Below are 13211 nucleotides of genomic sequence, written 5' to 3' on the forward strand. Positions count from 1 at the left end.
TTCCGGTCATCACCTGTGCGTACGCACACATTTGAAAATCCTCTTGGACATGCGCATGCACACCCCTGTGCGTACGCACATGCCCTGGTTTTCAACTAAAATCTTGTTTTTAATTGTTTTGCCTTCCAAACAAGCGTGCAAACTTATGTGACACTTATTTAAGACTCTTTGGCTTATTTTTCGGGTATCAAAACATAGAAAAGGTCCTAGGAGATTCAATTTGATATTACCTTGAAATGTCAGAGAATGGAGGCTTAGGTTTCTGCCATACTGAGGATGGGTTTGGTTGAGAGAGAAGGAAGAGTAGTGAATTGGCAAATACTGACAATGAATTAAGAAACTTGTGAACTAATGAGTTCGAAACGAAAATTATGAATTGGCAGTGGTTGAGATGAGTCTGGGACTCGAGATGGAATGATGGATCCATGATCTATTGAAAAATAATTTTTGAAAACCACTAAATCACTGTTTTATACTAAGATTGTTGAGACGCTATGCGCCTAGCAAGGATGGTTTGGTTGGATCCCGCCTGTTGAGGTAGCGGCGGCGGCGTAAGGGCGTTGGTTCGTCCTGCTTACATTGAGATGTGAGGTCTGTGCCTCCGTGGCAATAGTATCCCGCTCGCATCCCTTCGGATCACTAGAGTGTGCAGGCACAGAATCCTGGACGGTGTTTCGAGCACCATATCTCAGGGGTTCCTATTATGAGTCCAAAGGTCGACATCTCCATGGAGATATGTCGGGTTGGCAGTTGAACCGACAATGTGATATCACAGCCAATAGGGCAGACATTCATCATGTGTGTTGTTTATGTGGTTGCTTTCTTTGTCTACTTGCATATTATGCCTACTTGTATAATATGCCTAATTTCTTCTTGATTTACTTGCTATACTTGATTATTTCTTGTGTATTACTTGTATGTAATTACCTGTGTTTTCTACTGGGATTGAGGAGGATCGGTAGGCGGTGGCAATGGGATCGCATGGCGGTTAGGCTGGAGAAGGCTATGAGACAGCGATGAACTGATAGTTAGAAATCCCTTAAGTTAGATTACCCCCTTTTTCATTGTGATTTCAAAGTTAATGTTATAAATTATTTACATTTTAAGCTTGAATCTCATGATGGATATGAAGCTCTAGGATTGCCTATGGCATCCAAGAGTCTTATATCTTACATCACTAGGCACTGTTACCATACTGAGAACCTCCAGTTCTCATTCCATACTTTGTTGTTGTTTTTCAGATGCAGGTCGCAACCCACCTCGGTGAGTTACTTGATGGTGACAGAGCGGAGGACCTTTATTCATGTATTTGGAGTCTTTTGATTTATTAGTACTCTCACTTTTGTATTTTATTTGTCTTATAGGCTTACTTATGAGAGATATTTTGTATAAGCTGTTTTACCTTCAAAACTCTATATGTTAGTATTTAACTAGTTGGCCTAAACTCCGCAGGCTGTGGCTAGTATCTTATGATTATTATACTCTTATATAACTACATATATTTTGTTATCTCACATAGTGGATCTTGTCTCTTACACTTGTAGCTTCGTGTGAACGTTCGCGCTTTGTAATCCCGTATTTAAGCTTATTTTCTTCATCAGGCTTCTAGAATTATTATTCCTTCTATATATATTTATGTATAAGCATTAGAATTGTCGTAACCTTTGATTAACATTTTCTTTATGGCATGTGGTAAGGCTTAGGGTAATTAGGGTGTTACAATTAGCATTGCTAAAGTCATCCGAGAGTGTTGGTGCTCATCTGCACCAGTAAACTGTGAACCACGGTCAAACCGATCTCCTGTTTTTAACCAAAATAGACCAGGTAACATTATAATATCATTTAAGCAACTCTAGTACTAAAATAATGATAATAGTATATTATTATCTCTCTTCTCTCATGAATCGAGTCCAATTTGTCAAACTGAAACTATTTACAGAAACCAGAATCAAAAGCCCCTAACCGATACGGTTCAAAAACTAGGTTCTTCGCGACTATGTTGTCAAGCTTGCCTCAAAAAAAGGTTTTGACTTAAATATGACATAATGACAATGAGGATTGAGATGCTTGATGATACAGCAGAGTTGTTCCCTTTACTAGTATATAAGGAAGAGGGCACTAACCTCTTCTCTTCTTCGGCAGTTTTTACTTTCAATAATTCAGGATTTCTCTGAAGAACATGATCAACTAATTATCCTTGGTTAAGCTTAGGAGTTCTGTTGATTCCATGGTTTAATATAATAGCTTTCATACCTTTAATTATGCATTGATTCCTTCTAAATAAAAGGTTTTCGTTCTTCATTCTAAAAGGTTTGAATGTATTGGAAAACAATTCTTCTCTTACTTGAATTCTCTTAACCTCTTGGAAAAGTTTATTAATTGAATTAGCTTAAAAATCAATTCTCACAAATCTTAAGTTTTGAAACTAGACTTGATAAGTGACATCGAATCAACTAGGGGAGATTCTTATGAGTTGTATGGCTTTATAAATCAGTGAATGTGTGTAACTCTTTTCTTAAATAATTAACTAATGGATTAGCGATTAATTAGGTTAAAGAGAAACAGAATCACCAAGAGATTGGGGTTTGATTACCAACGATTTGCCATAGAAGTATCTTTGCATGATTATGGTGGAAAGTGAAAAGTATTAATCCACAAGATTTAAGATCTTTGAAACTTAACTTTCTTAACCATATAATCTTTTCAACACTCACTGTTTGTTTTTGTTTGCTTTCTGTTTATGTTTCAAGTGTTCAAAACCCTAATTGTGATTATTTGACTAGATTAATCAGTTGACTATTGCATGCTTAATTCATTAATTCTCGTGGGATCGACACTCACTCACCTGAGTTATTACTTGATATGTCCCCTGCGCTTACCGGTGTTTTGTGGTTAGAAAAATCCGCATTAAGTTTTTGGTACTGTTGCCAGAGATTAATTGTGGTTAACAAACTACCAATCAATTGATTACTTGGATTAGACCTTTTTAGCTTTTGTTTATTTGCTGTTTCTGTTTTATTTTCCCCTGGGAATTTCCTTCACACTATGAAAACAGTTCCAATTTGATTTTCTTGTTGTTTTTATACATGCAGAAAAATAGGGATAAGAACCTCTTTAATACGATCCTGAGATTGAAAGAACTCTTTGGCGACAGAGGAAAAAAGCTAGAAATCAAAGAGTTGAAGAAGAAATTGACGTGGCAATAGAAGAAGTGCTTGAATTCAACATAGTAGAGAATGCAAATCACAATGCTAATGCCCCTCAACCTCATAGGACTCTTGGATCTTTTGCTACTCCTAATTCAGAGAGTTTTGGGAGTAGTATTGTGACACCTACTATCAATGCCAACAATTTTTAATTGAAGCCCCAGCTTATCGCTCTAGTGCAACAAAACTGTCAATTCAGCGGAAGCCCGCAAGAGGATCTGAATTTGTTTATCTCCAATTTCTTGCAAATTTGTGACACTGTCAAGACAAATGGCGTCCCGGCTGAAGTTTATCGTTTGTTGCTCTTCCCTTTTGCTGTAAGGGATCAGGCTAATCAGTTGCTGGATAATCAGCACAAGGAGAGGACAGCCACATGGGAGGACTTGGTCACTAAGTTCCTCTGTAAGTTCTTTCTGCCTCAAAGGTTGGCTAAGCTCAGAACCGATGTTTAATGTAACCATTTTACCCCTACGAGGCATGTGATTCCTTATTCTTTACAATGTTCGTTGACGTGCATAAGTTTAGATGTGTGTGTGTGTGTGTGTGTGTGTGTGTGTGTGTGTGTGAAGCATAGATAGCGAATTAGAATTAAAATACGTAGCGCTAAAACTTTTTTAGTCCTTCCAAGTGATGAGTTTTGGTAATTAGATAATTACCGCTATAGTTAATTTATTTCTTTCAAAATTAACTACCTCTTAATAATTCATAAGTAATGAATTAGTAGAGGATTACTTAGATGCATTACCAACTATTAATCCGGTTTTTCCTTTCTCCCTTTTAAAGTCACAATTTTTCTTTTCCTTGTCCTGGTTCAACCGAACCAAGCTTCCCTTAATTAAACTAAGCCCAAAGGAATTTTGATTAAACTCATCTTCTCTTCTCCTCTCGCAACTGAACGTGTTTCAAAGGAAATCATGGTCACCGCTTCATACAATGAATGTTGTGAAGTGGTTTTACAAAAGGAGGAAGCCGCGAAGCCTTGCCGCACCAGCTCATCCTTCTCCATCTTCTATAGATATATATAGTAGAGCCAAGCCTTTCAATTCCTCTGGAAACCACACGAAGAAAAGAAAGGAAGAAAAAGTGGCGATTGATCAAGGAAGGAAAGGAGGAAAACATCAACAGCATGAATCACCATCAAGAAGGAAGAAGAAGACCATCAAAAGAGCTGCAACCCGAAGCTAAAGAAGAAACCCTATCCTTTTTTCTTTCTAATTCCCTTGGTATTTTTCTCATTAAGTAAGAATCAGTAACTCTATGCCTTGTCTTCCTGGATGCCATCCATCTTTGTGCAAATAGCATCAAATTCTAAGACAGGATTTTATATATATATATTCATCATCATCCCTATTTGATGTCCTCTGTTTATTGAGAGAAATTTTTACAGAGTTTTTGGTATACATAGAAACTGTATTCCAGCTTCTTTTTCATATGCTTGCATCGTATTCATGTCGAGTAGTTGTCTGACCATCTTGTTGATCATCCACCATTGTCAAAGATTGAGCTCCAAGTCTCCGGCAATGGTGCCAATGTTCCAAGGGTTACCTAAAATGTTGATTTGGGTCTGAACGTGAGGTCCAGATCCCTTTGTATGTTAGCATCCAACTTGTTGATGTCGAGGTGCCGCCTGTCCGAGCTCCTCGTGAAGAGGTGGGAGGTGGTACCTACAAGAGACTCCGATGCTTAAGTTAGCAAGGGCTTTAGGTAGGATTTTAGTAGATTAGAATGTGAGTATACCTGAGAGGTGTCAATGTATTTATAGTAAAGTTGATAACCACCTTTATTGAACTAGTTCCACCTTTATTCATGGATAACCGTTCCCTTCATCTTAGGAGTTTGTTGGGATCTATCTTTCAGGAAAGATAAAAATAGTTAGAGAGATTCGTAAAGGCAGTTACTTATTTTAAATAAGCAGAGCCGGACAAGCAAAACAGACCTACCTCTTTCGAGTGGGCCTTTATCCTTATTGGGCTGGACTTTATGTTTTCGGCCAGGGTANNNCTTTGATTATCTTGTATCTATGATCCTTTTCTTACATTGTATGCATTTATTTATCATGTGTGAATACTTCGTGCTTTTGTATCTCTTTTTTCTGCGTCTTTGCGCTTTATATCTTCATTGGACTTCTAGCGTATTATATCCTTGACTATATATTGTGATATTGAGCTTTAGAACTATCGTGATGCTTTGTTATTCTTTGCTTTATGGCTAGAGGTAAGACTTAGGGTGATAGGGTGTTATACCAACTTTTGATCTCCCTTTATGATGGCAGTTCCTTCTGCAGTGGAAAATTTCATGCGCAAATGCAGTGTAGAGACAGCTACTGCTAGTCGATTTAAAGTTGTCTGACCTATCAGGGCATTGTATGTTGACATGGCGTCAACCACGATGTAGTAGACACTTAACGTCCTTGATTTTGTGCCCTTTCCAAAGGTGGTGTATAGGGAGATAAATCCAAGAGGTTAGATCAGCGTATCCCCTAGCCCGAAGAGGTTGTCTAGGTACGCCTTCAGATCCTTTTCTTCTAACCCAAGTTTGTCAAAAGCAGGTTTAAACAATATATCCGCCGAACTCCCTTGATCCACCAAAGTTCAATAGAGATTTACATTAGCAAAGATTATTGTTATTACCACTAAGTCATCGTGGTCAGGTGTTACTCGTTGAGCATCTTCTTTGGTGAACAAGATGGTTGGTAAGTCGGGAGTTTAGTTATCTTCTCCGACTTAGTAAACATCTTTAAGATGCCCTTTTCGGAGGATTTTGAGATTCCTCCTCCTACAAACCTCCCATTAATCACATGTATGTGTCATTCAGGAGTTTGTGGAGGGCATTCTTGCCGACCCCATCTTCATCTCTTTTCTTTTTTCTCTGGTCGTCTGACCTTTCAGCAAAATATCTGTCTAGCCGACCTTTTATGACCAACTTTTTTATGACATTCTTTAAATCATAACAGACATCGGTAGAATGTCCATCAAGCTTGTGGTACTCACAATATTCTGTCTGTCTTTCTGTCTTTTGTGTTTGATTTGGCGAGGAGGTGGAAGCTTCTCAGTGTGGCATATCTTCCTGTAGACGTCTACAAGAGAGACTCAGAGTGGGGTGTAATTATGATATCATCAAGATTTTTTCAAGTTGTACTCTTCTTTTTTCTTAGCTTCTTTCTCCTTTTTCCGAGGTGGGTAGGGCAGGCTGAGCCTCGGGAGAGACTCTCTTAGTCGGGAATATTCCTCCATGTTGATCTACTTTTCTGCCCGCTCTTATACTTTGTACAAAGAAGTCGGATGTCGCTTAGATATGGATTGAGAGAACGGCCATTTTTTAAGGCCATTAACTAATCCGAGTATCATTACTTCAGTTAAAAAATTTTGTATTTTTAAACAGACTTTATTGAATTTTTCTATATAATCTCAAAATATTTTTTTGATTTTTTATTTGACCCCTAATAAACTTGAAACATGCTTTATTTTATCTTTCTAAATTAAAAATCTAGTAAAAAACTAACTTTACTAGGTCATCAGAGCAAGTTACGATCTAAAAGGTAAGCTATCAAACCACCCACTCATTCGATTATGCAGCAGCATGTGTCGGTCCATATGTTCGATTGACTCGATCCAAAAACACTCACTCATTTCATAAAAAAGGAACATTCTGATGAACTCGATCAATCCCTGGTCAAACTCCCACATATTTTCCTTATCGAAAGGCGCAAATTTCTCGAGTAACACGAAGAAAACTAAACTAACTAATCAAGCATTAAACTTTGAAGTACATTCAATGATTATGTTATTCCTTTGCCAAACATTTTCACTGTAATGCATGATAAACATATATGTATCAGCATGCCTTCATAAATACCATTAAATCGAAAATATTTAACCTGCATCTATGTCACGTATCAACCAGCAGCCTCATATACAACAATAATACATTTTTCCCCCTTGAAGTAAGTGTTACTATTTCTAAGAGTGTATCAGAATAACTTTTCCTTATTGTACCCTTCTTTTCTAATAAACAGTCAACTTGGTCTCTTCTAACTATTTTTCAATAGACAATCCGATTTCTAATAAAAATAAAATAACAATAATTCAATTCTCAACCACGATAAGAACAAGAGATATTAGCCTTAGGGATTAATCTGTCTCACAATTTTTGTTATTAAGAATGGAATTATCATTATTATTTTAGTTTTAGAAATCGGAAAGTCAACAAAGTGGTTAGAGATAGAATTGAGCATGATATTGACTCCTTTAATTTCTTTTCACTGTTGATGAAAAAGCAGTGTCCAATCACATGAAGCTCTGGTTATTTGTTTCACCTGCACCACCGCTAGTATCCAAAAAGTCCCAACAACACTACTCATTAGCACCTATAAAAGTTGCAGAGAATAAAACATGATATGGAACAAAACAAGAACCAGCTAAGCAATAATTCTTCTAATAACCCACCTATTATTATTAGTATTCTTGCGCTTGCTTTTGCCGCCAGTAGACGACGAAGGATTAGTATGCCAATTCCTTTTCCTCTGATTTATGAACCAGTTATTTATCTGCTTTAATTGCAAGCCTGTTTCCTGCACCAGCCTCGCCTTGTCTTCTTCCTGAAAAATAACGGCACTCATTTATATAACACCTATCATCAAGCTCATCAAACATTGACAAAACTCCCACAACATATGTGTGGGTATATCTCCTCTTTCTTTTATTATTTCCTCCTATCTAAAATAACTATCAAAAATTAATTACCACATTAATTAATTAAAAATATCTTCGTTTAGAACAAGTTAGATTATTGTGCAAAATTATATTCATTAACTCTTCTTATCATATATATTTACTATTTCCTTTCACTTATTTTCTTTTAATCCCTAAATTTTAAAAAAATTTCAAAATTTAATAAAAATATATTAATCACGTATAGGCTACAAAAAAAATTAATGGAAAGGATAGAATAAAAACCAATTTAAAATATTAAAGATAAAATTAAAATAAATTAAATATTAAAAAATATTTTTTGAAACATTTGAACAAACTTTTCAAAAAAGAAATATATATCTTATTTTTTTAAAAAAAGGTAACAATTTTAAAAATGAAATAACTTGACTACTAGTTGATCCTGAATAACTTAACATAGCAGAAGCAAAAATTATTTAATAATCATTATGCATATAAAAAAAAACAGCTACTAAAATAATTATATATAAAATAAATATTAAAATATAAAATACACATTAAAAATAAATTATACGATATATATTTATACGTAAATACATTATCTGATCGGATGACTGATTTTAATGTGGACATATATTTTTTATTATCTAATAAGCTTTGGGTAATTAATATACTTTCCGCTAAAACTTATTTTAAACTAAGTAGATATTTATATTTAATTCGGATTCAGGGTAAAGTATATATCATAGTTATTAGAAGCAAACCGATAATTAACCCAATCATATATATCACTGGATCATTAGTTCACTCGATTAACTCAATTATAATTAAATAAAAATATAAAATTATAAAAATAAAATTAAAATCAAAAGTTAAAATGCATGTTTTCATTAATATATTAATAATAATCAAGTATCAAAAGTTAAAATGCATATTTTCATAAATAAATTAATAATAATTAAGTATATCAAAAGTATATTCTTAGACATAATTAATGATACAAAAAGAGACAATAAACTAGTTAATAGGACAATATACTTTCTCAATTTAAAAGAACAAGAACAAGCAAAAAATAACAATTGATAAATCAAATTCAAAGAGTGATATCAAAGTCGGCATCTATATTTTCGTAGGACAAATTTAGAGTTTGACCAATATTTTTTTCATTTTGATTTGTGTTTATATCTTCCATAGCATTGTTACTCAATCAATCATTATCTTAATCATTTTCCAAATTTAATTGATCTAAATTTGTGTATTTTTTACAAATTAATATCAACAATAATTCATAAAAGCAACAAACAAGTAAAATGTTCGAATAATTGAAAAACATATTAAGATTATATAAAGTTAGTTAAATGGACATCTTTGCCAAATCATTTTGTAAAGCATCAACATCTTTAGACGTTAAAAATGGTGGTAAATCTTTCAATATCCAATCCGTATAGTCATCAAATATTTACCTACTTTGATATGTATAGCACTTTTAAAAAGTACCTGTTCATTAAATTTTAATCTTTAGTTTAGTGACTAGATAAATTGATAACATAGAAACCAAATGAGAAAGAAAAGCTATGATCTAATTTGTGTCAATGCATTTGATGACCACTTGGATTGGATATTGGAAGATTCACCACGGTTTTTAATTTCTAAAGAGATTGATGCTCTACGAAATGATTTGGTAAATATGTCTATTCAACCAACTTGAGATGATCTTGGTATGTTTTTGAATTGTTTGAACATTTTAATTATTAGTTGCTATTATAAATTATTTTTTATATTAATTTATAAAAAATACACAAATCTAGATCAATTAAATTTGGAAGATTATCAAAATAATGATGGATCTGAGTAACAATGCTTTGAAAGATATAGATGTAAATCAAAATGAGAAAAATATTGGTCAACTCCAAATTTGTCCTATGAAAATATAGATGTCGACTTTGAAATCACCCTTTAGATTTGATTTATCGATTGTGTTATCTTTTAGTTGTTCTTGTTCAGTTAAATTCAGAAAATACTAATGACTAGTTTATTGTCTCTTTTTGCACTATTAGTTATATCTAAGAATTGATACTTGATTATTATTAATATGTATATGAAGATATGTACTTTAATTTTTTATTTTAATTTTATTTTCATAACTTTATATTTTTATTTAATTATGACCGAATTAATTAAGTGAATTAGTGATCATCAGTTGAATTTGTGATCTATCGATTAAATCAGTAATTCGGTAATATAATAGTATGATGGGATTAATTATCAGTACAAAAAAATTAATTATTTTTTAATAATTGTGATCATAAGTGATCAGCCTTAGGATACGAGAGGGATAAAGTGAAATGAAACGTTTTCAAAATTTATCCAAATCAAATAAATTTTTATTGGGTCCAATGCTTAAGCGGTTGAACAAATGACTCAACTCGGTCAGGTGATTGGACGATCGAATTTTCAGTCGAATTGACTGAGTCAAGCCGAGTTCAATAACAATAGTATATAGAAAAGTTTAGGGGCCAGCAGTTTTATTGAATTTTGGCCAGCATGTAATTAACAGAGAAAGGTGAGTCATTAGATGAAATCTCACACCAATTTCACACCAACAAATCATCGTTAATAATTTGTTGATGGTTAACAATCATAAAAATCATTGTCCTAGCATTGCTCATAGTATATATATATACACCATTCAATATTATATCCTACTATTGATGGTTTATCCTTCAAACTAAGAAATTTAAATGTTTATTAGAAACTTGAGAATATGTATGGTGGCCCCCACAAGCTAAGGGCATATGTAGTTAATGCATGTGTGTGAGTAAGAACATACCGTTGGATAGGGCCATTTAGAATGAGATTGCCACCAAGCTTTTAAGAGAGAGGTGGTATCCCCAGGAAGCTTCCCGGCTCTTCTCTTTCGCAGAATTTCTTCTCTTATGTCAACAATTTTATCCTTGTAACCCTGATTCACAGCACCACTTAAATTATTTCAATTGGATCCATTCAACTACTGATTATGTCTGTCATTCACTCGTTATTTCATTAATTTGTCCCTATAATACAGATACAATCATATTATTATATACGTGTATAAAATAAACATCTACTAAATTAATCATTTTTATAAAATATATATTAAAAATAAATTAATACATAATGCAGATTTAGTAAGTGATTTTTCGTGTGTCAAATACTTCTTTCTAGTAGCTTGGTTTTATTAAGTTAGTTTAATTTACCTTCTTGTTTGTATTGATTTAGTTCTCTATGTACTCCACTCCACTTATTAGTGGGCGTTTAGATCCTTTGTAATTTATCAGAAACAAGAAAGAAAACTTGCATGCCACATATACGCCACCACCCAGAATCCAGATTTAATTTGTAATTATGTTGTTAAAAATACCTGTTTTAGCTCGTGCTTTAGCTCCTGGCGAACACGCTCCATTAGAGATCTTTCAGTTTCAGTTGGAACAAGAGGGCCAAAGCTGAGACTATCAGCGCCATCTAAACATCCTTCGTACAAGTTGCCATTGCTCTCTGCCGCCTGATCGTCTTCGTCGTCCGACATCGTCGTACCTGTCCCTTCTCCGGGAGATACACCTTTATGCATCACACTTTATTATTAGTAATTATCATTAAGACATTAACCCTTTTGATGTGTAGTGTATGTGTGCATAATGTTGACAATACAAACACAATAGACCGGTGGTTCTTCACTACTTTCCAGTTTTTTGCTAAGAATTGAAGCTCATGTACAACTTAAATATAACCATTATAACTTATTCACAGACATATACATTACTTGCAACTTTTTTACCGAAGATTTTTGTTGTTTGCACTCGTTGGGGTTGGTAATAGTTTCAACTCATAATTCAGTACAATCACATTAAATGCATAGTGAGTTGATGAGTTTTGGATTGAAAATTTTTTGGAAAAGTACAGGTAGATAATGAAAATATTAATCAATGTGAATAATGGATATATCGAATGTTCAGTGCACTAGATATTCAGATAGTTATTTTAATATTAAGATATAGGTGAGTAATTTGGGAGTTTAATGTGTTTTACTTGAATTGGGTCAATTTTAGACTCTGTTTAATATATGCAAGGTAAAGAGAAAGCTTTCTTGAACAATAACAACATTGAGTAATAATAACCATAATCAAAAGAAGATTTTTGTAGTAAAGGACTTACCCGTCAAGCTTTGTAGAGACTGCTCCAGCTCCCAACAAGCCATCACTGCTTCCATGGCATGGACACGGACATGTTGTTGCAATTGTTCTTTAAAAGCGCAAAGCAATAGAACGTAATGTGTCTACAAAGTACAAACAAAGGTAAGGGCCAAACTGAACAAATGCTTCATAGGAACTTAATAGAATTATATATAACCAAGACAATTATTATGGGAACTAATTATTTAAACAGGAGAAAACAAAGCACTCATCAGGTGAACACGTAAAATCCGAAAGATGCAAAAATTCATATGCTAGACGATATCAGCATGCAAACACAAGCATTAATAAAATAAAATATTAAAAAGATATTTTCATGCCTTGTTACTGCCTTTTTTCTCCTTAAAAAATTCATATAAGAGATACAAACATCCCAACATATTCTATTATTTCAGTTAATATTATGGCAAAAGAAATATGTATCAAAATATAAATTAAAAAAGAGGTTTAAAAAACGATGAGACTTCTTCTATTCTAATTTTAAATCAAATATCAATTAAATTTAAATATATTAAATACGTCAAATTTTTAAAATAACAAATATGTTGAAAGAGATAAATTGCATAAAAATCTCAAAAGGGGTCATAATTAAGGGGTCATAATTAAGTCTTAGATGAATCATAATTAAAGGGTCATAATTAAATTTTAGATGAATGCTAAGAATGAACGAATCTACCAAAATCAGTCACTAAAGTTGGTTATTAGTATAAAATATATATTAAAACATAAATACACATTAAAAATAAATTAAATCACACATATGTTTATACATAAATATATTAGTAATTGATTTTAGTGTTCAAAAACATGAACGCACCTTTAAACGTCATGAACGTTGGACCAAACTTGTTCGGATAATTTTTTTTCATCATAATCTTTACCTCGAAAGTACGCTTACTTGAAGTAATATTTGTAGCTTTTACTTTCAATTATTACAATTCAAAATTTGATTGCAAAATTTATTCTCTCAACTATCTTTTTTCACCTTTTTCTTTCTCTACATACACGATCATCTTTATTTTATTTTTGAACTACTCTTTTCACTTTCCTACTCCTACCTCATCTTTTCTACACATCATCCTCATTTTATTTCTCAACTATCCTTC

At 33.2% G+C, this 13211-nt stretch overlaps 1 protein-coding gene across 2 annotated transcripts in view; it reads right to left on the bottom strand.

Moving 5' to 3' along the window:
• Positions 1 to 6954: 6954 nt before the first annotated feature.
• Positions 6955 to 13211, bottom strand: part of LOC107479538 (homeobox protein knotted-1-like 2) — an 11348-nt gene continuing 5091 nt past the window's right edge. Inside the window, exons 2-6 of one of the 2 annotated variants that reach the window (XM_052259015.1) lie at positions 12068 to 12188; positions 11277 to 11473; positions 10707 to 10838; positions 7652 to 7803; positions 6955 to 7521 (exon numbers count right to left, since the gene is read on the bottom strand). In XM_052259015.1, the coding sequence (XP_052114975.1) occupies positions 7518 to 7521; positions 7652 to 7803; positions 10707 to 10838; positions 11277 to 11473; positions 12068 to 12188 (606 nt within the window). In that variant the 3' untranslated portion in view covers positions 6955 to 7517. Of the gene's footprint in view, positions 7533 to 7651; positions 7804 to 10706; positions 10839 to 11276; positions 11474 to 12067; positions 12189 to 13211 lie in introns of both variants that reach the window. The other variant, XM_016099664.3, reaches the window with a different exon arrangement.

Source organism: Arachis duranensis, chromosome 3 (genome assembly GCF_000817695.3).
Source record: "Arachis duranensis cultivar V14167 chromosome 3, aradu.V14167.gnm2.J7QH, whole genome shotgun sequence".
NCBI lineage: Eukaryota > Viridiplantae > Streptophyta > Magnoliopsida > Fabales > Fabaceae > Arachis > Arachis duranensis.